The following is a 27,274-nucleotide window of genomic DNA, read 5'->3' on the forward strand; positions in this document are numbered from 1 at the left end:
TTTATGTATAAAAAATCTCAATCCTTATCTGTGATTCAACTTGAACATTATGAGACATAGGTACAAGGTCCTAAAGATCAGATATTCTGAAGTTGACACTGATTCAAGAACACAGGGTTAAGGGGGTAAGCAAAACATGAACAGAGTTATAATCATACCTATCTTACATACTTTTATTATGTAGATTGTGTTATTTTACCTCAATCAAAATTATAGCCTAATGTTATGATCATTGTGTGGTTCTATTACAGGTTTAATAGCATCGGCAATAGAACAATACAAAGCAATCAGGTTTCTGGATGAATTATTACATTGAACTTTTCATTGTTTAAAAATGTGATTGTGTTTTATAAAATTTTTTGCCAAATACAGAATTATCATTCAGTTCTATTAATGGTTCAAAACTCTCCTTGGCTACCAATGTTCTAACTTTTAAAAAGACACATTAATATTTTCTCTGGCTCAAAAATCAATATGAGGATGAATTATTTTTCTGGTCTGTAATATATTGATGAAGTTTGAGTCTGGTAAACTTGACTGTTCATTGGAATCACCTGAGAAACTTTAAAAATTACAACCTGTTACCTACCCCCAGATCTTATTAATTAGTACAGGAAATGGCTTAGGGTGGGGTCTTTCAAAAGCTCTGCAGTTAAGTTTAATAAACACTGATCTAAACTCTAGATATTCAATGAGAGGTCTGAGAATCAGGAGGGAACACTTCACCTGGGAACTTGTTAGAAAGGCAGATGCTTTAAATGTTCTCCAGCCCTACTCTATGAGATCCATCTTTTCAGGGTCTCTGATTTAACCAACCTAGAATCCTTTATATATATATTTATAAAATTCATGAATATATATGTTTATATTAATGCATTATATATGTATATGTATATATGTGTATATTGGAAGATTTATTTTGTATCATCGTTTGGACAAGTCAGTCCATGTTTGGTTGACTCCATTGGTTTGGATCTGTGTTGAGACAGTACATTATGGTAGGAGTGCATGTGGGGGAAATCCTATTAACCTCATGGCCAGGAGAGAGAAAAAGAGAGAGAAAGAGAAAGAGAAAGGAGAGAGAGAGAGAGAGAGAGAGAGAGAGAGAGAGAGAGAGAGAGAGAGAGAGAGAAGGGAAAGAGGAAGAGAAAGAGGAGGGGAGGAGGTGGGATGACACAATCCCTTCCCGCTGCCTAGAATTTCCTTTTCCTTTTTCCTTTCTCATTGGGACTCTTTCCATCACTTAAGACTTAGGCAAAATATCACTGTCTTTTCTGAAGCATGTCCAAGAAACAATGCATCTCTACTTTAAAATTCTATTGTCATTATAATCACTTCCACAAAATTTATCACATTGCTTGTTTCTATTAATACACATATAGTATCTCTCCCCCAACTAAATTATAAGGATTTTAAATGAGGAATTATGCCATGTTCCTTTTCTATCCTAATCTAATACTTTAAGTGAATTACATATTGTTTAAATGTATACGGTAAACAAAAATAAATCTTCATCAATCTCACAAGATTACTTATTTGAAACTAGCCCATCATTAACTTTTCCCCACAATGGACCCTCATCATTATTCACCTCACACATTTAGGGAGTCACAATCAGCTGTGCCTATTTTATTACTGCTGCCCTATCAGGCTAATGATAAAACCACTTAAAATAGCATAGAAACCCTACAGAAGAAAATCCTGCTTATTAGTCCTTATTAGTCCTAGACTTCTCATTCTCACATTCTTTAGTTCCAAGCCTGTCTTATTTACTATTACATCTTAGTGTTTCACACATGCTGCCCTTATAAATGAATTATAAATAGTATTTCAACAAGCTATGAAAGAACAAAATGTTCTAAAGTATACTATAAGCTCATGATAACATTTGGAAATATGATTTTTCATGAGTAGTTCCTATATATACTTTCTTGATATTTTTATATTTTGACATCATACAAATAATGCATAGTCATTGTAGAAAATACAGGTTCAGTAAAACGAAAAATATATGCATCTGAAATCCCTAAAATGGCTTAACCTAAGCATAACTACTGTGAACAATAGTTGCATGTCTGTTCAGATAATCAATTTAAATATATAAACATATATGCTAAGTATATAGATTTTTAAGCAAAGATCACACTCTACGGCTACATGGCCTACTTTTATTCAGTTAAGTATATATGAAAACATAACTTCAACCAGCAAATAAATTGATAAAAAATTAATTTCTGTGCCAGGTGTGGCAGTGCACACCTGTAATCCCAGTGGTTTGGGAGGCTGAGACAGGAGGATGGCGAGTTCAAAGCCAGCCTCAGGAATGGCAAGGTGATTAGCAACTTAGTGAGACCCTGACTCTAATAAAATACAAGACAGGGCTGGGGATAAGGCTCAGTGGTTGAGTGCACCTGAGTTAAATCTCTAGTACCAAAAAAAAAAAAAAAGAATTAATTTCTGATGGTTGCATGAATGATATCAAATTTATATAATCACCTATCTTTGGATGAGAAAACTATTTCCATTTGGGGGTAATTACAAACAATGACATAATGAATATTACCCATCATAAATATATTTTTTCTAACAGTTCTTTAATAAAAATCAGGAAGTAGGATTGCTCATTTCAAAATTTATACATATTTTTAGGGCCTGTGATTTTAAAAATGGGCCTTTAGAAGTTTTCACTTTATAGCCTTTCACTAGGCATTGAGTTGTCTAAAATTTAATCATTTAATCAACTAGCTATATTATGTATGTATAACATTTTTTACAATCATGAACAAGTAGTATATAATATAATGAATAATTGATGCATTTGGAAAATACTCACATTCTTTTTGAGGACAAGTTTCATTTTGAAGAGACCGGAATTCATAATATGATATCTCATGTTTGAATATGGATGTAAGAATGCCATCAAGCTCTTCGATGTCATTCTGTTTTCAAATGAAAAAGAAATTTTTCATTAGTTGAATTATATACACAGAATCTCAGCACAATATAGTTAAAATTTATTAGCTAGCATAAATAGTGAGTAGTGATAACAGTAATATATTACAGTAATTTAGTAACAGTGATAACTTGAAAACTGATTAAAAAATAATGTGAAACATGGCTTGCCTAAAAAGCAATTCTTAATGTAATAGGAAAGCTGATATAGGAAATAAAAGTGTTTGCTTTTGGATAAGACACTATATTTAGATACGAATTTTGAAACAGCATTACAACAGGTCAACAATAGCATTGAAATTTTTCCAATAATAAATTCTGATAAAATATATTTTTCATTAAATAGTAAAATGATGAGTCTTATTAAACTTAAGGATCAGACATGGGATGGTCTTACTAGAGTATATTATTTCTGTGTCTAGGTAAGTTACAACATTCATCTCTGACTTCTTGCTTGCCATGAGTAACTACCTATTTGGTAGAAGTTATGCAGTATTCGGGTGTTCTGCTACCAATGAAATAACCTGTTACGAAGACCAGCATTCTTTTAAAATTGGGTCGTATCACAAATGAATGTGAAATATCTCATGTGCATGTATTATAAATGAAGAAGTGGATAAAGGTAATTGAAAAACAGAAAGCTAACATTTCTATACTTCACCAAAAGGGCTAAAATGAGGATACCAGGCGTCTATGGTAAATTATGCTATATAATACTGACAGCAACTACTAAAAAAGATGTACCAAAAGTACCAGTGATGAATTAAAATGGAGTAGGTATTTTTTTAAGTTTAAGTAGCATACAAGAAGGAAAGAAAACGGAGACATTAATACAAAGGGAAAAATAAAATAAACAAAATAGTAACTAAAACTCTAATATATCATTTTTACATTAAATGTAAATGGTCTGCATAGATGAAGAAAAAACCCAGAGTGATAGAGTAGATTAAAAACCATGACCTAAATATATTATTTTTTTTAAGAAACTCACTTTACATTAGCAAGGCAGAAATGTTGAAAATAAAAAGATTTCCAAAAATATATATTGTGCAAGTATTACAAAGGAAAGCAAAAGTGGCTGTTTTAACGTGAAGTAAAGTAGATATCAGAGCAAAGAAATTTATAGGAGACAGAAAGGGACATAATACAATAATAAGACATTCAATCCATCTAGAAAAACGTAATACAAGTAGGTGGCAAAGAACAAAACTACGAATTATGTGCAGACAAATTGAAAGGACCGAGAAGAGAAACAGTCAAATTTAAAATGACAAGCTGGAAACTTGAATACTCCTCTTTCAATGACTGATAAATTAGACAGAAAATTATCAAGAACATGAAAAATCTCCAATACACACCTAATGATCTAACCAATCAGCATCTAATTAACATACATTGACAACTGTCCAACAACTGCAGAATACCTCAATCATTTCAAGGGCCCATGAAACTAATACCACCTTGGAGCATATCCTAGGACATAACACAAACACTAACAAATTTTAAATGATTTAAATCATAGTGTACTTTCTTAGCACATGAAAGAAAATTAGAAACCCATAACAGAAAGATACTAGGAAAGTTTCCATATATTTATAAAATAAAGAACAGATTCATAGTAATCTATAAGTCAAAGATGAAGTCCGAACTGGATGATTTTGTATCCTGCTACATTGCTGAATTTGTTTATCAGATATGGAAGTCTTCTGGTGGAGTCAATAGGGAAGTCTAAGTACAAGATCCATATCATCTACCAATAGAGATGATTTAACTTCTTCCTTTCGTATTTGCATGTCTTTTATTTCTCATCTTGCCTAATTGTTCTCACTACAATTTCAAGCACTATGTTAAATAGCAATGACGAGAGTAGATATTCTTGTCTTGTTCCTGAGTTTCGAGGACATGCTTTCAGTTTTTCCTCATTTAGTATGATATTAGCTTTCGTTTGCCACACACAGCCTTTATATTGCAGTCAGTTCCTCCTATTCCTACAATCTTGAGGGGTTCTATCATGAAGTATTGTTGAAGTCTGTCAAAGGCTTTTTCTGTATTTATTGAGACAATCATGTGATTTTTGTCCTTGACTCTATTTATGTCCAAAAATCAATAGTTGGACAAATGAATTGTGAATGTTGAACTATACTTGCATCTAGGGATGGAATCAACTTGATTATGATGGATAATATTTTTAATGTGTCCCTGAATTCAATTTCCAAGTACTTTGTTAAAGATTTTTGCATGTACACTCACAATAGCCTCAAAAAAAAAATGAAGTGCCTTGGTATAAATCGAACAAAGGAGGTAAAAGATTCCTACAAGGAAAGTTACAGAACACTGAAGAAGGAAATGGAAGAAAACACTAGGAGATGGAAAGATCTCCATGTACATGGATAGGCAAAGGATATATAGTTAAAATGGCCATAATAACAAAAGCAATCTACAGATTCAATGCAATTCCCATCCAAATACCAATGACGTTCTTCAGAAACAATTCTAGAGACAAAACAATCCTAAAATTTATGTGGAATAACAAAGACCCAGAGTAGCTGAAACAATTCTGAACAAAAGGAGCAATGCTGGGGACAACCCAATGCTCAATTTCAAAAATGGGGCCATAGTAACAAAAGCAGCAGAGACTGGCATAAAAACACATGTACACCAGTGGAAGGGAAGTAAAGACTCAGACACAAACCACATAGATACAGCAATACGATTCTTGATAAAGGTGCCAAGACCAAAAACTTTGGATAAAATACAATGTCTTCAACAAATGTTATATACGGATATCTCTATATAGAAGAATGCGGCTAGATCTCTATTTCACTCTGCAGGAAAATCAACTCAAAATGGATGAAAGACCTAGGAATTGGTCCAGAAATCTTGAAACTTCTAGAAGAAAACATGGTTAGCATTCCAACCTGTAGGCACAGGCAACCCCTTCCTCAATAGGACTGCTAAAACACTGAACTAATACCAATAATTAATGAATGGGATGACATCAAATTTAAAAAGCTTCAAGCAAAGGAAACAATTAACTGTGAGAAAAGAGAGCCTACAGAATTGGAGAAAATGTTTGCCAGATACTTTCCCAAAGAAGGATTAGTATTCAGAATATTTAAAGAACCCACCAAACTCAACATCAAAGAGTAAATAACAATCAATAGTTGGACAAATGAATTGAAATTCTATCTCACTTCAGTCAGAATGACAGTCATCAAGAATAAAATAACAGTAAATGCTGGTAATGATGGACTGGAGAAAGGAACACCTATCCACTGTTGTAAGGATGTAAATCATTACAACCACTGTGGAAACCAGAATGTCTCTGAAAATATGAAAAAATGATATTATTGTATAATCCATTCATACCATTCCTCCGTATTTATCTAAAGGAATTAAAACCAGAATACTTTAGGAGCATACATATCCATGTTTGTCACAGCATAATTCACAATATCCAAGTAATGGAACAAATCCAGGTGACTGTCAGCAGATGAATGCATAAATACAATGTGATATGCTTGTGCAATGGAGTTTAATTCAGCCATAAAGAAGAACAAAATTATGTCATTTCCAGAAAAATGAATAGAACTGGAGAACAGCAAGTTAAGTGAAATGGCCAGACCCAGTGTCATATATTTTCTCTGATATGTGGAAGCCAGTGGTAGAAAAAAAAAGTAGTGTGTGTCTCATAGAAGTAAAAGGGAATCCATTAGGGTAAAGGAAGAGGGCCAGGGGTGGAAGGAGCAGAGAGTAAGGGAAAGTACTGAGCAGTTAAAATGATTAAATTATGTTACACTTATGTATTAATATGCCACAATGAAACCCACTATTCAGTATAATTAATATGCACCAGTAAAAATCTAAATAACAGAACCACTGAATGAAAGTCAAGAAACTGAAAGTATAAAACAATAGAGAAAAATCAATGTAACAAAGAAATGATTCTTTTAAAAGATCAACAAAATTGACAAACATCTAGCAAGACTGACAAATAAGGGCTGGGGATATAGCTCAGTTGGTAGAGTGCTTGCCTCACATGCACAAGGCCATGGGTTCAATCCCCAGCACCACTCCCACCCCCCCAAAAAAAATGACAAAGAAAAAAATACATATGACGAATTTCACAAATGAAACATAAGCTATCACTACAGACCCTACATATATCAAAAGCACAATAGGGGAATCCTAAAAACAATCCTACATTCATAAATTTTGACAATACTCATGAAATGAACGAAATTCTTTAAAAACACAAGCAATAATAACATATAATTCTTCTCTTTCAACTATCTGTGAATGTATAATTGTCTAAAAATTGAAAATTCAATTAAGTACAAATAATCCCCCAAAATATTAATTATAAAGAAGCTGAATTCCTTGAGATGAATAGATTTATATTTATGAACAGATGAATAGATGTATAGAGCAGTAGCCCTTCAAACTCAAGATCATTCTTTTTTTGAAAGAGGGATAGCAACATAGTTTGGGATGACAGCACTGAGAGACTATTGGGAAGAGGACATTATGGCAACACCATACACTGTGCACAATGAGGGTGTTTTGATCATTGACATGGTGTGAAAGGTCACATGGCATTAGCTTTTTGATAAGTCTATGCAACAAAGAGAGGCAGAATGTTTGAGTAGTAGCAATAATTGCCATGTGTTGAGCATTAATAATATGCTAGGCTTTTTATGATTTATCTCTAATTTGTGTAACATTATGCAAGGTAGAACACTTTTAAATGTCTACTTTTATAGATGTGAAAATCAGGAGACCAAAAAAATTTTGGTCACACCCAAAATTATAGAGCAAATAAATGGAAGAATAAGGATTTCTAACTTAGGACTTTACCCTCTAAACACATTATATTTGATATACTACATTTAAACCATGGGGAAAGAGTGAATATGAAATATTATTTGAGTAAAGAATAAATCACAGTCCTCTGGTATTAAGATGATCACTGTAGTTCCAAATATCATATTCATGTTAAGCCAGAAAGAGAGGAAGGTGGCATGGTGGGGGGACATCTTGGTGGGGGGTTACTGCCAAGCAGATCTATTCATTCTCTTCTTTAAATCAGAAAAGCAAAAGCTCCGAATATATCCCTGGTGTCTCTCTCTCTCTTTCTTTTTTTAAAGATCTCACATGATTACATCTAGTTGCAAGGATGTTTAAAAAACGTTGAAATCTGATCTTTACAGCTTCAATAATGGTAGGAGGCAAGGAAAAGAGGTTTTAGGTATTGATGTTGGATGAAGAAAACTATGAGGTCGACCACAAGATACGAAGAAAATGGAAAAAATATGGACAGGAAAGAGTAATAATAAGAGCCCTGGCTAATAAGAGAAAACCTGTCCATGAAATCACCACGGGAGAGTTGTGCAATATTCACAATAGGAGACACAACCATTTCAATATTTGTAATGACGCAGGATGTAGGGTTAAAAGTTGGTGATAGTGGATGGAAAGGCATTATATATTCTATGCTTAAAGTAAATGGCAGGGATAAGAGTATAGAGTTAAATTTTAAGTTGGAGATGTTTAAAAGAAAATCAGTGCACACTTTATATTTAAAATGAATGAGGAAAAGGACTCCTGGATCTATTCAAAACACACAAGAAGACATTAAACCAATGGGAGTAGGTCTGACCACAGCTCCTTAATTGAGAATAACGGGAAACAGGGACCCTCATTTAAATGAATCACTGGGGGGATACTTGCACAATTTTAAGTACTTTTTGAACCATGTGCAAACATAACTGACTTTGTACAAATTAACACAGGTGCAATGAGAGATTGCCCCATAGCTTATGAATTTGCTAATTTCTGGCCCCAAAACATACATATGCTGCTCAGCCCTGAACCTCTTGCTATTCTGTGTATGGAGTAGCCACTTTGCTACATGAAGCAATGGAATATATAATTCTTTCTAAACCCTCTGTTTGTTAGCCATGTGATTTCCATCCTGGAGGATGGGCTGAGACAGTCACAGTAGCATTTTACTCTTTACCTTCAGATATCTAAAAGGAAATTTCGTGGTTGGGCTGGAAACAGCCTGGTTCTTCTTCTTATAACAAATGGCTGTACTTGTTTAAATTTCACTAGTAAAAGAAAGAACAGTCACCTGGTTTGTTCCATTGTTCGTAATGTGTGCTGTGAAAGAGAGCCAAAATAGCCATTTAAAGTGGAATTTGATAAATAGTTTACATAACATATTTTAAACAAAATTTCCTACTGCAGCTTGTAAAGGAAATGATAGATTAAAGAGCAAAGCAAATATTTTCTAGGGTTAGGGTAAGGCATTCTTTCTTTTTCTTTCTCTCTTGGGTGCTTTGTAAATATTCAAATCCAAGATGTTATTAAATTAATTTAAAGAATAATTTAAGTGAATAAGTCTACAATAAGAAAAATATTTTCTTTGGCTAACTTAATTATTTTAAGTTTGAATGGATCATTTCTTAGAATTGCAACATTTGTGACCACCAATGCAGAAATACAAAATTTAAACCCAAGACAAGACTTATTTCAAATGATTTTATATGTTTTGTTAATTAGGTATTTATATAGTTATAGTATCTCATTCAATGGCATGAAACTGATATTTTAACATAAAGAAAATCTGTTTTTGATATTCAAGAGACTTGTGTTTTGGGCTGGGGATGTGGCTCAAGTGATAGCGCGCTCACCTGGCATGCTTGGGGTGCTGGGTTCGATCCTTAGCACCACATAAAAATAAAATAAAGATGTTGTGTCCACCAAAAACTGAAAAATAAATATTTAAAAATTCTCTCTCTCTCTCTCTCTCTCTCTCTCTCTCTCTCTCTCTCTCTTTTTAAAAAAAAGAGACTTGTGTTTAAATGCCTGCTCCAGGACTTAGTAGCCATGGATTTTAATAATAATTCTTATGAGGCAGATTATTTAGGAGTTAAAATAAGTAACTACGTAAAATATCCAGTAAATATTAATTCCCTTTTCTCTAAATACTATAATATTAGGTCTCAGATATAACAGCTCATGAAGTGTAATCCTTGTGATCTAGAGAAAAGCATAGATACGGTATCACTGAAGAGACTTGGCTTCCCACACTGGCTTTTCCACTGATTAAAAAAAAAAATCTATTTTTTATCTCTAAAATATTAAATTAAATAACACATAGCTTTTAAATTGTTTAGAATGTAGGTTCTGCTAGGGCAATTCAGAGACCCAAAGTGACAGTGCCTTAAACAAGGGAGGAGCCTGTTTCTCTTTACCATAAAGGAATCTGTCAGTTTAGGGCTGATGCAGTAGCTCCCTGGATTGAGGGATCCATGTTCCTTTTACCCTGTTTCATTGCTGTTGTGTCATCTTTATGGTCCAGGATGGTTCATGTATCACATTTATCACTGGAATTTTGTTAAAATTTCAGCCAATCGAAAGAAAAGTCAGGGAGGAGGAGAACATAACTCCACACGTTGATAATGAACAAGCTGGTAAATCTACACATATTGCTTGCACGGCCATGCCATATGGCATTGGGCCTTAGACATACAGCTAGAGCAGATGCAAGGGACGAAGTGCAACATTTACCTGGTTAGCCATGTGCCCAGACATAAGCCGTATGATCACGTAAGAGCAAAAAAAGAAAAATTGCAGAATGACTAACAATTTTTGCATCTCCATCAATCACGCCAAGTGCACAAACACCATAATTTATGTGAAGGCAATTTGATAAATTTTTTTTACTTAAATGCTTTTCTGGAGTATTGATTGAAGCTTTATTGTGCTGAATTTTTCAAGTTGACGTCCTTCTTATTACATTGTTAATTCATAATGTCAGAAACTCTCAAAGCTTTAATTTGGTCCAACTTGAACAGACACATTAGTGGAGGTATTTAATGATATTAATGGTGAAATAGACTAAAAACTCAAAGCTTTTTTTTCATTATGATAAGTACAAATGAAGTATAAGAACCATGACTTTTCTCAAGCTCACCTTTCAGTAGCAATCACTTCTTAGAAAGTTATATTAAATATATAATAAGAGTCAGAAAATTTAAAAGAAATATAACATTGGAATATTCTAAGAAATATCCTTCAAAGCAGCTTCTATGAATAATGCCATAATTTCATAAAATAATTTTGGAATTATTCTTTTGTTTTGTTTGGGGAGCAAATTTCCAAGCTATGTAACAGAATGTTTCACTATTTATATTAATGGATTATTTCCTTGGGTTCTTTCATTGCTTTGCTCTTTCTCCTTCTTAACCACAATTTAAGGAGAAGCACAATTTAAGGTAGAAGCAACAATGATTCAGTCAACAGTTCAAGGAAAGGACTTCTTAAAAAGACTTTAGTCAAAAGTCCACCTTAAAAAAAGTGTGTGTGTGAGGGGGACGCTATGCTTGTGAGCCAGTAGCTGTTGCAACAAATTGGTGGGTCATTTGAGATTGGGTGAGAAATTTAATGTATAAAATTCTTCCACCCTTTCATTCCTTTACCTAATGAATTATTTATTATGCTTTCATATGCATATGAATATAGAACAATTAAACCCACCATTCAGTATAAATAATAGGCATCAATAAAAGAAAGTTTAAGAAAGCAGCTATGTATTTGTCAGTGTCTTGGTTTTAGATATAAAATACAGAGCCAAATAGATAGTATCTTTGCCCTTATTGACTCTGAATCTAATGAGAAGAAGATAGTTTGAGAAATAGCACTCATATAGATGTCAACTCAGAACGTAATTAGTATTATGAAGAATAGATCAGGAAAGACTTCACTAAGGTAGAGACACTGGGATTAAAATTTGGAGAATTATTTAGAATTAACTAGGTAAAAACAGTGAGGGAGTAGGGGAGATTAGAAAGTGTTGTCATTAAAGAAAGGAACATGCACAAAGGCCCTGTGGTAGACTACATTAGAGAGCACAGGAAATAAAAATCCAGTGTACCTGGAATGCACAGGGAGAGGAATGAGGTTAATCTGGAAATAAAAGGGTCAGTATTCACACTGCTATATTGTTCTTGTTAAACATTCTTTTATTTAAATTGATACAATAATTGGAATCAAGTGAAGTGTAGGAGTGAGAGAATTACATGCTCAGATCTTTCTTTTTAGAAGAATTTCTCAGACTGTGAATTTGAGATAGTAGGAAGTGTGGAAGAACTGAAAATTAGGCTAACCACAATTTAAGCAAGAGAAAAATGCAGTGGAATAAAGTGTTAGAGCCACAGAGATAAGGAAACTGACGTGCAATATTTAGTAACGGACAAAGACACAGCTTATGAGGGGGTGAATTTGGAGGGTGAGGGTAAAAAAGGCATTGGGACTCCTGTTTGTGATTTGCTACCAAAGGCAATAACATTCTTGAGACTAAAGGCTGATCTCTGGGGAGAAAATTTTAGGAAGTTAAATTTTCCTTTCCAAAGATTTCTTTTACATATTCCCCATATCTTGATTTGGTTTACTGTAAAGACAATTCAGATTTCCCAAATTATATATCTATTGTCTTTCTGTATTTTATTATTGATTCTATAAGTGTTTTCAGTACAGAATCTCAGAAAACTGCACGGTAACTTTTAGAAAATGCAAACAAACATATTTTTGCCACAAGAAATTTTCAGTCTTCCAAAATGTTATTGATGATTTGAGTTTTGTTCCTATCAGAAACAGATTTGCTAATTTTCTTTAATTATCTTATGAATAATATCCTTGAAGGACCATAATTAACTCTGTGGGACTTATGCTCTGTTTTTCCCAAGTGCTGTGGTATGTTCCATGTGGTTAATGATATCAACCTGGAGAACTAGGTGGTAAGAGCAGATCCTCATGTTGGTGGGGTCTGTCGTGGGTGGCACCCACACCATCACATAGTCATTCTCTGAAAGACTAACCGGTGGGAAAGAGTGATGATGTAAGAAGCAGGGAGAACCAGAAGAATTCTGGAACTCATGACTCAATTCAGCAAAGTAGCAGGGTACTGAGTCAACACCCATAAATCAATCATGTTCCTGTGCTTCAATGAGGAATCCACTGAAAGAGAAATTAGGAAACCATCCCATTCATAATAGTCTCAATTAAATAAATAAATAAATAAGAGACTTGGGAATCAACCTAACAAAAAGGGTGAAAGACCTCTATAATAAAAACCATAGCTCACTCAAGAAAGAAATTGAAGAAGAACTTAGGAGATGGAAAGACCTCCCATGTTCTTGGATAGGAAGAATTAATATTGTCAAAATGGCTGTACTATCCAAAGTGGTATATAGATTCAATGCAATTTCCATCAAAATTCCAAAGACGTTCTTCACAGAAAGAGAAAAGGCAGTTGTGAAATTCATTTGGAAAAAATAAGAGGCCTAGAATAGCCAAAGCAATCCTTAATGAGAAAAGCAAAGCGGGAGGCAACCCAACCTCAAATCATACTGGACTTCAAATCATACTACAGAGCTGCAGTTACAGAGATGCATGGCACCAAAACAGGCATGAAGACTAATGGAATCAAATAGAAGACACACAGATAACTCTACATGAATACAGTTATCGCATACTAGAAAAAGGTACAAAATAGGCTTTTTAATACATAGTGCTGAGGAAATCCATCTGTAGAAGTCTGAAAGTTAAGCCCTCTCACCCTGCACCAAACTCATTCAAGGTGGATCAAAGTCCTAGGAATTAGACCAGCAACCCTGTACCTGCTAGAAGAAAATGTAGATTCAAACTGTGACATGTTTGCTCAGGAACTGACTTCCTCCACAAGACTCCTAAACTGCAAGAAGTAAAATTTAAAAATCAATAAATGGAAAGGAATCAAGGTAAAAAGCCTCTTCACAGCAAAGGGAACAAGAGTGTGAAGAGAAAGCTGAGAAAATATTTGCCACCTGCCTCTCAGCTATGGGATTAAAGTCCAGGATATACAAAGAACTCAAAAAGTTTAACACTAATAGACAAAAAACAGTCAATAACCAAAGAACTGAGAAGACACTTCTCAAAAGGAGAAATATACAAATGGCCAATGGACATATGAAAAATGCTCAACATCTCTAGTCATTAGAGAAATGCAAACTAAAACTACAGTGAGATGTCATCTCACTCCGATCAGAACGGCAATCGTCAATACAAATAACACGCATTTTGGTGAGCATGTGGGGTAAAAGATGCACTCATACGTTGTTGATGGGACTACAGATTAGTGCAACCACTCTGGAAAGCAGTATGGAGATTCCTCAGAAAACTAGGAATGGACCCACCATATGACCCAGCTTTGCTGCTCCTTACTCTATACCCAAAGGACTTCCAATGAGCATACTATAGTGACACAACCACATCAACGTTTAAAGCAGCTCAATTTACAAGAACCAAGCCATGGAAACAACCTAAGTGCCCTTCAAGGAAATTTGGTGTGTTTACACAATGGAGTATTAACCAGCCATAGAAAGGAATGACTTTGTGGCATTTGCCAGTAAATAGTTGGAACTGGAGACAATCATGCTAAGTGAAATAAGCCAGCCCCCAAACATCAAAGGTCAAATGTTTTCTCTGATATGCAGAAACTAATCTAAAATAAGTGGAGAATATTTTTAAAAAGAATAGAGAAAAGATCAGTGGAGTAGACAAAGGGGAATGAAGGGAAGGGAGGAGAGATGGGATAGGGAAAGACAATGGGATGAGTCTGACCTGATTTTCCTATGTACCTATGTGAGTATACCACAGGGACTCTCACCATCATGCACATCCACAAGACACTAATTAAAAAATCAGAAAGTAAATAACAGAAAGAGCAGTAGAGCAGAGGAAAGGGGAACAGGGGGAGGGAGAGGGCAAGTACTGGGGACTGGAGAGGAACAAATTATCTTCCTCCTCAGCCACCCGCACCACTGAGATTACAGACAGGCACCACTGCATCCACCCATGCTTTCATAATTATGTCAAAATGAACCCTGTTGTCATGTATGACTAAATAAGAACTCCAAAAAGGAAAGAAATACATTGATGCTGAGTGTGGGATTAATAAAAATGAAGTATTTATTTCCAATTAGTTAGCAGAGACTGTACGTTAAGAAGTCATCAATAAAATGATGAACCCAGCCTAATTTGATTTTAAGATTGGGAGCCATCTCGTCACAAAGTCATAAAAAGTTAATTTCTGTTTTACTGTAAATTACTGTGATTTCTAAACTTGTTTGGAATTCCTGCCCGTGCTCTGAACTCACCCATGCCTGGCTTTCCCTGACCAGGTAACAACCCTCACTGAAACCTCAGAGGTGCCTCATAAATTCTGGTGTTGAGATCTGAATTTACTCCCTACCTTGAAATATCATGCCATGTGGATCATTAACCTACGATCTGCCTTTGTATTATACTTGTCAAAATTCTGTTAGCTGTAAGTTCTCAAGATACCCCTCTTTGCAACTTTTTGTGCTATAAAACCTTATTTTTGGAGAGCTGGAGGCTGGTCTCTAGCCCTCGTTAGAGGAGACAGCCGCTGATCAGTCTCTTTGTGTACACAAATACAAGCTTGCTTTAATTTGATTTAAAATTGGAGTTGGTGGTCTTTTCTTTGTGTCGGGGTTCAACAAAAATATATGCTGAAAATATAAGCTAGAACATGGGGCAATAACCATGCAGACAGATTCTAAGATAATAATCTATAAAGAACCAACAACCCAACTCTATGGCTAGGCAACTGAACTCAGAAATATTCATTTTCTCCTCATATGAGCTGCTATATCAGCTATTTGTAAATAAACAATTGAGGTACTAAGTGGCATGCACCTGTTTGATTGAATTATTTGAAACCAAGGTATTATTCTTCAGACTGAACTACCCTAATCAGGCATCATTAACTATCCTTATCTGTTTTGACAGATAGCACAAAAGCACAAAATGTTACGAATTTTATTAGTAAAATGTAAGTCTCGATAGTATTTGAAGTCTTTTATTAGTCCATCCTAATAAGGGAAAAAATATGAAAAGATGAATCTAGAAAAAAATCTTCAAATTTCATTTCTTTTGACTGTTCTTATGCTACTCATTTCAAGTCTTTCATCAGAAATATGAAACAAGCAATAAAACAGATGGAGGACATATGAAATTCAAATGACTTCTGCATTCTCTAAAAGAGAGTTATTAACACAAAGAAGAGTGAAAAAAAGGACACATAGATACAGAGTTACAGCAGCCCAAACAGCATGGTGCTGGCATAAAAATAATCTTTAAGGGAACTGTTAATAGAAAGAAACACACTGGGAAATTTCTCACTGTGTTGAGTTCTCTAAGTTCCAACCCCCTTTGAGTTCACAGGGCATTAAGTACTTGCAGGCAGCAAATCAAAGACTGAATAATACACATGACTTACTAAAAAATGAAGATGGAAATAGTATTTAAATATGTATAAAGTAAAACATGCACTATGACAAACAGATACCACACAATGGTTTTGCTTGACTCAAAAGAAATATAACTAAAAAGAATTATTTGTTATTTGTTAAAAACTTTGAATGAATGAGATCCTAATATTTTGATTAATAATTGCAGTGTTCTTTTAGCATTTTGACCTAATTTTGTTTTATATTGTATCTAGTTGTTCCTATATAAAGTTAACTTTATTGTTGCCCCAAGACAATTTTGTAAACAGGATGAAAATCTCAAAGGCTTTAATTATCTCAGTTAAATAGGAGTCCCTATTAGTTACTGGTGTTAGTTACTTCTAACACCAGTCTTTTAATTCTAATTATCATCCCAAATTGGGATTTCAGATTTTTTTTCATTTGTATCTCTTATATTCTCTATGTTAAGTGATGATCTGGAAATGTCACCTTTATAGGCTTGGTGATAGGATTTAGTAATTATTAAAAAAAAGATTTAAGAAGCAGTAAGAAAATTAAGCTGGCTTAGGTAAATGTTCTAAAACCTGATGGACATCATTAAAAATAAAATAAATACAGATTTCTCATTATCATTGCTTTTGTCCAATTCACAGACTGGTCATTTTACTATATGTCCAATAGCTTTTAAATGATAATAGTTAAGTCTCTCCTTCTAAACTCTAGAAATACTAAAGAATAAACTTTGCAGATTCATCATTATTAATTCTCTCCTCAAATTCACACAATATTAATGTTATCATAGGCCCAATGGCTTTTCAAATGATTACAAAAAAGCCCTTGTTACTAATTTGAAAATTACTGAAATCACATTCACCATTAAAATTTACTGGAAAACTCAGGGTAGTTTTTAAAATATACTATCTCACCTAAATAGGTAAATGTTGAAAAATCTCAAATTTGCTAGTATATGTTCTTACAAATATACAATAACTATAGTAAATAAAAGTATAATGTATGTTGTATTTTGAAAGGAGATGCTCAGTAGATCATATACAAAATATCCAATTTTCCCAACTTAATGACAGGGTAGCACAGGAAAGAAACAATTACTGCAATGTTCTGTACTAAAAAAGGAAAGCACAGCTTCTTACACATTCTTTAAATATAATCTACGTGAGAGCAAAGCCAAATGATAAAAGGAAAAAAACAAGAGTCAACAAGGAGAAACACATGAAGGCTAGGACATCTCTTTAAGGTCCCCCTGATGATAGCAGCAAAGCCTCCAGCCCTGTGTTCAGTTATATACATTATATGTCATATTCATGTATGGCATATAATACATATAACTATGTCCCTCATGCTTGCTGGAGGGGAGAAAATCTAATATGTAGCCATAATCTTTTCTACCTCTCATTTCTGACAGTGAGGGTAAAAATAAAACAGGAAATTTTCTAGTTATCTATAAAATGTAAAATGTGCAAAAAAAAAAAGTTCATGTTTGCTTCAAGCTGTAGAAGAAATCATGACTTGCATGTTATTGCATTCTGTAAAATTGTTCAGGAGTCATAAATTACATTTAATTTTCACTACATACAAAACTTGCCCCCCCCCGCGCCCCCTCCAAAAAAAGCAACACAAAAGATGTATTCTGGGATTACTTTACTTCCACACTGACTGAATACTGATAACACAGTATATTACCTTTATTAATCTTTATGTTATGAATAGAATTTTTAAGTAGAAGACAAGGTAGATTTGTCACAAGAAAATTAAAAAAATCGGTATTTCAAGCTATTACTTTTGTACTTGCTTTGCAATTACAATATAGACATTTTGTCAAATGTCCTCAAGACTCTCCAGTTTGACAAATGGTATTTCTCTCCCTGTCCTTTTCTAAGACATTTTTACATTTTCCATTGTTCTAAAATATGTTGTTCATAAAGGAGAACTCTAATAGGGAAAAAATGTGTCACAGGAAATATATAACAAAGCCTCCCATTCCAAACTAGCTTAAACATACAAAACTTCATGACAACCTGTCAACCTCACTGTCATGAACAGCTTTGTTACAAATCTTATAGGGTATTTTATGGTAAATTTGTGATCAGGAACATCACGTTGTTCAACCCAATTGCCTGTTTCTTCACTTTGATTCCCTTATGCCTCCCCTTCCAGCAAGGCAATTAAGCAAAATTAAAATTCTAATTATCAACTAGCTAGAAAAGAGAAATGACTTTTTCACTCTGAAAATCTGATGCAATAATCACACCAAGGATAAAAGTTTTACATTAAGCCAGCTTCCTTGTAAAAGTAGGTCAAGTAACAAAAAATAAAATGCAGAAGTTAAGCTAATGGTTTCAGATTCCTCAAGATGTGATTATTACATTGTAACATCCACGAGGGCCAGGCATTTGCAGAAAAAAAGTCTCTAACAGGGGCCCTTAAAGGAAATTAGGAATGCTTCACGAAATTATCATTGGAGAATAATACTTTGTTACATGAGAGAAACAAACCTGAGCTTGGAGATACTTCTTTGCATCGCTCCTAGGAAATTTTAAACTTTCTAGAATTCCTAATAAACACTAATCACATAAAACAAAAATTTTCACTCTTAGATACAGTAGTAAATGAAATTAGGAAAAATATACTGAGCTTGGAAATGACCATATGGAAACAATTTCTAGGTTAACACAACATGCTCTTTTTCTGGTGGTATTTTGGTTTGTCTGAGTCCTTCACCTCCGTCAGATAGATGATCTGATTTATCTGTGTTGTCCAGATCTGAATAAAGATGAAATTCATTTCCTTAGAGTTCTCTCTGATCCCCCTTTCTTTCTTATCTGCTCTGCAACAGAACCTATCACAATAGCCATGTGGTAATGGACATCAACTCTCTCTCATTGCCATTATCTGGAATGACTTGAACTGTAGGCAAAGTAATTTCCTGAATCTCTATACTTGGAGGTTCACATCTTCCCTTTGTGTTGATCAGCAATTAATTCTTATTTAATCAACATTCAAATTTTGTACCAAAGCAGGAATCTTCTTATCCGGCATTAGCTTAGCTTATGATTAACTTCATGGAAAGGCTCACTTACCTTGTACAAACCCTCTCCTGGATCTGCTGCTCTGTGGGTGTCTTCCATCGCCTTTGCTGGTGCATAGTATTTAATCTCTGCTGTAGCCTTAATGATACCATCACAGTAGACACTGACGTTGACTGAACCAGCAGGAAAATCTTATCAAAACACAAATAAGATTTAGGAGCTGGGATATATAATACATATTTCATAGCATTCTATATTTTAAAGAACATAAAGTAAGGCTTTAAGAATTCACTAACAATTTTACTAATGTCTATCACTTAAATTTTCTTATCCTTAGTATTTAGAAATCATAAAATAGAATTTAATTGTTTTTTAATGTAAAAGAACATATTAAAACATGCTAAAGTTATAATAAAAGCAAAACATTAAATCCTTTCTTCCTACTTACTCATTTTTTTGGGGTAGGGATCTATAATCATCATTACATAATTTTTTAGAATTTATAAAAGTGCAGTCATTCATTAAAAGCTAGGTGTTTAGGTGTTTGTTACCAATCTTATGAAGAAAATTCTAATTAATTATAGGCAAGCTTCTCAAAATCGTGTTTGGAAAGAGCAGCATTGATTGAAATTACAGAATTTGTATTCAATTGATCAGAATGAAATACCTTGGGGAAAGCAAGACCTAATGCTCTGATACTTAAGCATGCCCTGTATATACACAATACATTCATCCAAAGCTTTTAGTAACAAATTATTCAAGGTAGAATTCCCTGTGAATTCTGCGGTATCATACCAACATAATTAAAGTTATGCAAAAATCAGAGGCTCTCCATGAAAGAATAACAATGTATAATCATTAAAATAGAGATATTTCTGTTTTACTGTAACATAAGTAAACAAAATTTAGCTCTTTAAATTTATTTGTAGGACAGTTCTTAAAAAGCTTTCACTTTGTTGCAGAGATATTTCTCAAATTCTCCTGGAAAATTGTCACTCAAAACGTGTGGGTTTGGGATAAGTCATTAATTATAAAATCAACAGCCTTGAACAGACTTGAATATTTAAAATTTCTTAAGGCTCAAGCATTAATTTTACTTTATCTCATGAAAAAAAGTTAATGGAGCTCTTATAATTTTGTTCAGGGAAATTTAAAGGCAACAAAAGCATTCTCAAGCTTAACTAGGTCAAGGAGCTGTTCTGTCCTCATTCCATATTCTTGACAAGATACTGACTTGCAGTACAAAAGAAGAATCACTGTCTTCCTGAAGAAGTACTCACCCAACAGAGGACATAAGAGAAACCTGAACCCAAACTCAAAGTTGGGAAACACATCGCCTGTGCTAAGGTGGTGATGGTAAAGAGGGGTCCAGAATCCCTGGAGCCAATAAAATGAGTTTCTATAGACTTCCAGAAGATGCTTTTTCAAAAATTTTATTTTTTTGTAGTAAATCATGAAAATAGTTTTGAAGAAGATATTGATTTCATGTACTGGGAAAAAGATTAGTAGATTTATCCTACTGAAAGTATGACAGGCAATGAATGAAAGATGCCTAGTGAGAAGATCTGTTTGGCTGGATCTGGTGGCACTTATCTGTAATTCCAGTGGCTCGGGAGGCTGAGGCAGGAGGATCGTGAGTTTAAAGTCAGCCTCAGCAAAAGCAAGGTGCTAAGCAACTCAGTGAGACCCTGTCTCTAAATAAAATACAAAATAGGGCTGGGAATGTGGCTCACTGGTTGAGTGTGGTAGTTCTTTGCTATAGAACACTTAAAACTCTCTAATTTCTTTAGAGTTCAACATGAAAATGAATGGGTTTGCTTTTGATATATAGTCACTACTTAGCTTACAACTTTACCAGGGTATCTAATGATGTTCTTGTTAGTGCAATATTTCAAAGAAATGCCCTCCAAAGTATCATGTTTGCTGCATATATTTTCATATCTGTTGAGTGGCAGTTACTAAATTCAAACATAATTACTGCTTCCACCCATATATTAGAAAATAACTACTTATGAAATCATTTGGTTGGGAGGCCCCCTTTATCATGGTATCATTACATCAGTTTCTTTATGAACACATCAATTTGTTTTTTTCATGAACTGTACCTGAACTGCTTGAGCATAATTTCACTTTAACATGGGTTCACTATGACTACATTTTATAGCTTTTCAAAAAATGAAGGAAAAAAAAAAACCGGGCCTGGAGTTGTAGCTCAGTGGTAGAGTGCTTGCCTAGAATGTGTGAGGCATTGGGTTTAATCCTCAGCACCACATATAAATAAATAAATAAATAAATAAATAAATAGTTATGTGTCGACTTAAAATCAAATAAAAAAAGAAAGAAAGAAGAAGAAATAGAAACCAAATAATTTAAAGACTTAAATAGAAAAGAGTAAAAGTAAATCCTGCTGTTTACCATCTAGACTGAGATAACAAGTAATATCTAACTCTGGAAGTGCACACAAATAGAGGTCAAGATCATCAAACAAAGCAAGCATGTGAGAGCCAGCAGTGAAAAGGTAAAAAGACCCACAATGGAAGGAAAACATGGAACCCCTTCCCTCCATCAGATATAAACACATACAGAGAAGCAATGAAAAAGGAATGCTATTTAAATTTCAAATCTCAAACTCTAGGCCATTTAATGTCATTGTCTCTTTAAAGATATTAATTTTCTATTTCCAGACTAAAGATGGTAATCAAATCTATTTGCTTCTAATTTTTACTATCTGAGTGATAAATCACGTCACAAAAAATACTTCAATAACTTTCTCTTTCTCCATGGTTCAACTGGTCATTTCTTCCACATTAAGCATAAACTGATGCAATTTAGGGAAAATACAATCCCAAGGTATTTTTGAATAGTAAAAATATTTTACTTATTCCATAATAGTATCTATTTCACAAACCCAGTAAGAGCTCTTTTACTGGTGTTATTTTCATTATCTGAGAAACCATCTGACTTTGAGAGCCAATTTTAGTCCTAACCTTCAATGGTAGATGAACTCAACTAATATTTCCACGAGATCTGGTTTGACTCTTAGGATTAAATAAAGATGGTTTCAAAACCTTGGTCCTGCCTAAAAATTAATCTCAATTTAAAATGTTCAAATCACAAATTGATCATAGAAATCTGTTTGTCAATGTTGCTTTTTCCCTAAGTATGTTTGGCATATCCTGCAGTGTTTTCAAGCTCTTTTAATGAAATAAAATTTATAATTCATATTACCTAGAATGGAGTTTCCTAATTAATAAAGGGAATCTATGTTTTCAGATATATTATGCATTCCTTTCAAACTTTAATTAGTTGTCCCCCTGCTGTGCTGTTTTTTTATTTTTTATTTTTTTCCTGGCTATGCTACAAATACCAAAGGAATACCCTCTTCCTTCTGCACAGCAATTAGTTAATATTTAAAGTTGTAATGCTTCACATAGGTTTTTTATACATTTAGACATAAGCTAGAACCATAGTAACTTCAAATTGCTTTAGTCAAAAGTCCTTGTCAGAGATAAACCTACGGATACCATCAGAAAGGTATGTTTCTTGAAAAATAAAGTTATTTCAATTTTATCAAGTTATGGAGCTGAATGGAAAGGGGAGGTGATAAAAAAAAAAAAAAACTAGAGGATACGTTCTCAAATGAAAAAAAAAACAGGTTAAAATGTGGAAGTGGGTCAAAGGTACAGAGGCAGCAAAGAAACAAGTATCTTTTAAGATTTCCTGACTAGTCAGCATCATTGTACATGAACATAAGAGTTATTTTATTCTGCACTGTTACCACATGAAAATGGCCCTGCATTAGCTTTTATGGAAGGTAGAAAATTAATATTCGATTTATTTAAGATACAGATCAATCCAGAACATCCATTTCTTAAGTGAGTTTTGGTAGCTTATGTCTTCCAAGGAATTAGCCCATTGGTCTAAGTTATCAAATTCTTACTCTTACAGTGTTCACAGTACCCCTTGTTATCACTGAAATGCTCAAGGATTAGTGGTAATGACGCCTGATATTGTATTTCAGATGTAGGAAATTGTTGTCTTCTCTCTTTCTTTCTTGGTTAGCCAGGCTAGAATTTGATCAATTTTATTGATCTTTAAAAGAACTCTCTTTGAAGTTTGTTGATTTTACCTCTTATATTCCTCTTTTATTATTTTTTGTTTTAATTTTTATAATTTATTTCCTTCTGCTTGCTTTATTCCTAAATTGCTAATTTCCTCTGTTTTCTTAAGGTATAGGCATCTTTTATTGATCTCAGATCTTTTAGTGATCTTCTTCTTTTCTATTATAGATATCTATGAGAAATTGTCCTGTCATCTTTTCTATGCATCTCACAAACTTGGGTAAGTTATATTTTCATGTATTTGAAATCATTTTTTATCTTGCTTTTTAAAACTTGTTTTTAAACCTTTGAATATTTAGGAAAGTTTTAAATTATCCTGTTATTGATTTTTATTTCATTTCCATTGAGGGAAATTTGTGGTTTCTATTTGTTTACATTGATCAAAGTGATTTTTATAAAGACCAGCATGAGATTTATCTTGGTGAATGCCTCTTGTGAATTTCAGAAGAATGAACATCCTATTACTGTTGGATGTAGTATTGTATGAATGTCAATTAAATCAAGTTGATTAATAATACAGTTCAGCTCAACTATATACTTACTGATATTATGTCCTCTATCAATTACTGAAAAAAAAGGTGTCCAAATCTTCACCTAGAATAGCATACCTTTTTTTTATCTCCTTCCAGTTCAATTTTCTTTTGCTTTATATGTTTTATGTTCTTTTTTAATATTTAGTTTTTAGTTGGAAGTGGACACAATTACCTTTATTTTATTTTTTGTGGTGCTAAGGATCAAACCCAGTGGCTTATGCATGCTAGGAGAGTACTCTGCCTCTGAGTCACAACCCTAGCCCTGATCCTCTGTTGTTAAGTGCATATATATTTGGGATTGTTCTATCTTCTTGGAGATTGTACCTATATTGTAACATAATGGCCCTCTTTATTCATGATAATTATCCTTATTTGAAAGTTTCTTTGTCTATAATCAACACAGTAGTCCAGCATTTGTTGATTTGTGTTAATATGGTATATCTTTTTCCATCCCTTTATTGTTTATTTAACTGTGTCTTATATTGAAAGTGAGTTTTCTTATGTAAACATATAGATGAGTCTTGCTTTTTTATTCACTCTGGCAATCTGTCTTTTAATTGGTATACTTTGAGTATTCATACTTCAGTAGTGAACACCAGGCTTTAGTCATAGTTGGGTTACTACTCAGTGTATTTGTAACAATCTTATTCACTGAATTTTTTCTACTTTCCTCCTCCAAACTTCAACTTTTTCTGTTCTTTCAGTTTTAATTGAGAATTTTAGAAATCCCATTTTAAGTTTTAGTTATATCTTTAAATTTTTTAATGATTGTCCTAGAGTTTTGAATACATATCTAACAAACTTAGTTCCACCCTCAAATAATACAATGACACTTTATAGATGGTGCAGTTATCTTGTAAAAGAATATTCCCAATTCTTTCCTCCCATTCCTTATAATATTGCTGTTGATCAGTTCACTCATCCATATGCTGTAATCACATAATACATTGTTACTATTTTTAGTTCAGAGATATAACACCTTTCTACCCCTATGCATATTTATTTTTAAGTAAGTCATTAAAATTAATGCTAAAGTACTTCTACCAATTTATGGGTTCAGTGAATTATACTCCAGGTAAACAGATCTCAAAGGTCACTCTCTTGATACCACTCTTAGAGATTTTGGTTAAAAATCTCTTTGGGTCAAAAACACAGCACCCCAGATTATGATGCCTTAGTGTGCTGAGTACTTTGAACTGGAGGAGACTTGAAGGGCCTCAGAACTAAGGACTATCTGACAATCCTACCACCTCCCACCCCTTTTTCTTACTTGAAGAGAGTCACAAAACAGAATTTGCTTTTCCAAGGTAGTTCCAACAACTAGAATGTCTCCTTTCAAAAGCAAGCCTTAATACTTCAAAAGGTCACACTCTTTCTTCTCCCTTGGAGGCCCTCATTGCAGAGGTTCTTAGCCCACACCTGGAAGAAGAAATGCTACACAGAGAGGCCAAGGAGAATCTGGACCCTCAGGCTTGGCTGGGTGGCCTTTCTCAGTTGGTTATCATTAGATATCTTTGGTCCTTTTACAATTCTATACACTGTCCGTTCCTTATTGAAACTAAACATAAAAATAGTTTTCTCTGGGTCTTTGGGTCTTTTTTTAAATTTTTATTTATTTATTTATTTTAGGTGTTGATGGACACAACACAATGCCTTTATTTTTATGTGGTGCTGAGGTTCAAACCCGGGTCCCGCCCCTGCCAGGTGAGCACTCTACCGCTGAGCCACAATCCCAGCCCTTTGGGTCTTCTTTCTGAGGCTTCCAGCATCATATAAAACTTTTACTAAATGAATTTGCTATGCTATTCACATGTCAGTCTGTCTTTGTTTTGGACATGTCAACTATGGCCCCTTTGATGGATAAGCAGAGATATAACAATTTTCTACCCCTATGTGACTTATTTCTCATATGGGTTCAAGGGTACTCCAATTTTAGTTTGCTCAGCTTTATCTTATGAAATGGGAGTGACATTGTCTAAGCTCTCTGCTTGATGAGGCTGAAACCATTAGTATGATATTGCTTTTAAAACTTTGGTTTTGAACAGTTACCTATGTATGACTGGCTCATGGTATAAAATGAAGTTCTTACTAGGGTTCAAAATATTTCAAAACCAGAGAAAGTAAGATTCTGACCTCTTCTGCTGAGACATTTTCTGTCTATAGTTCCACACAGATTCATATGAACATTTTGTATATTGTGGCATAGCAACAAGCACTTTGAAAGAAAATCTCTCATTAATTTCTATATACCAGTAGAAAGAACAACTTGTAGAAATTTAATTAGGATAGTAAATAGTGGTTTATTTATTGATTGATGACATATTTGTTATTTTACAATGTAGACAATATTATGATCGTATATATCTTTAGAGAGAAGGAAAGTTAGTTTCCTACTTTTCTGATAAGCAATTTGAACTTTGGCATCTTTTTATCTTCTCTTTTTATGTTAAATAGATATAATATTTTCACTTACTTATAGAGCATGGCATTATAATTCAATAGATGTATTCAATGTGTAATGATCAAATAAGAGTAATTATCTTTTCTATGAGAAATACATTATAATTTCTATGAGAAACCCTTCTCTAGTTATTTTGAAATATATAATTAATTGTGTGGACTTGAGCTGCTCTGTTTTACTAAAGTACATCAAAACTACTTTTCCTCACTTAAGTGCATTTTGGTATCCATTATCTACCCTTTCTCCATCCCACCTCCTCCCCACACTTCCTATCCTCTATTGACCTCTATTCTACTCTATATTGCTATGTGCTCAACTTTTTTTAGTTTTTACAAATGAGCTATAACATGTGGTATTTGTCATTTTCACTTGCTTATTTCACTTATCATAACGTTCTCCAGGTCCATTCTTGTTAAAAGGACAGTGTTTCAATTTTTTAATGAATAAACAATATTTCATTGCATACACACACATACAAATGTGCGCATGCATACCCAAGTTGATTCCATATCCTGACTATTGTGAACAGTGCTGTAGGAGCCATGTTAGTGTAGGTATCTCTTTGACATAATGATTTCACTTCCTTTGGAAATATACACAGTAGTGGAATTGCTAGATCATGTAGTATTCTACCTTCAGTTTCTTGAAGAACCATTATTTTGTTTTGCATAATGGTTGTACAAAGTTTCATTCCCATGAATAGTAATGAATTCCCATTTCTCCATATCCTTGCCAGCGTTGGTTGGTTATCTTTTGTCTTTTTGATAATAGACATTCTAACTAGGGTGAGATGATAGGTCATAGTTTGATTTGCATTTCCCTGATGATGTAATGTTGAAAA

General features: G+C 33.7%; 1 protein-coding gene across 4 annotated transcripts in view; it reads right to left on the reverse strand.

The window, feature by feature from the left end:
• Bank1 (B cell scaffold protein with ankyrin repeats 1) overlaps positions 1-27,274 on the reverse strand; it is a 290,834-nt gene that overhangs the window by 185,916 nt on the left and 77,644 nt on the right. For all 4 annotated transcript variants that reach the window (XM_071614504.1, XM_071614502.1, XM_071614505.1 and 1 more), the window contains 2 exons: positions 19,370-19,509; positions 2,834-2,939 (listed from right to left, as the gene is read on the reverse strand). In XM_071614504.1, the coding sequence (XP_071470605.1) occupies positions 2,834-2,939; positions 19,370-19,509 (246 nt within the window). The remainder of the gene's footprint in view (positions 1-2,833; positions 2,940-19,369; positions 19,510-27,274) is intronic.

Source organism: Marmota flaviventris, chromosome 7 (assembly GCF_047511675.1).
Source record: "Marmota flaviventris isolate mMarFla1 chromosome 7, mMarFla1.hap1, whole genome shotgun sequence".
In the NCBI taxonomy this organism is placed as follows: Eukaryota; Metazoa; Chordata; class Mammalia; order Rodentia; family Sciuridae; genus Marmota; species Marmota flaviventris.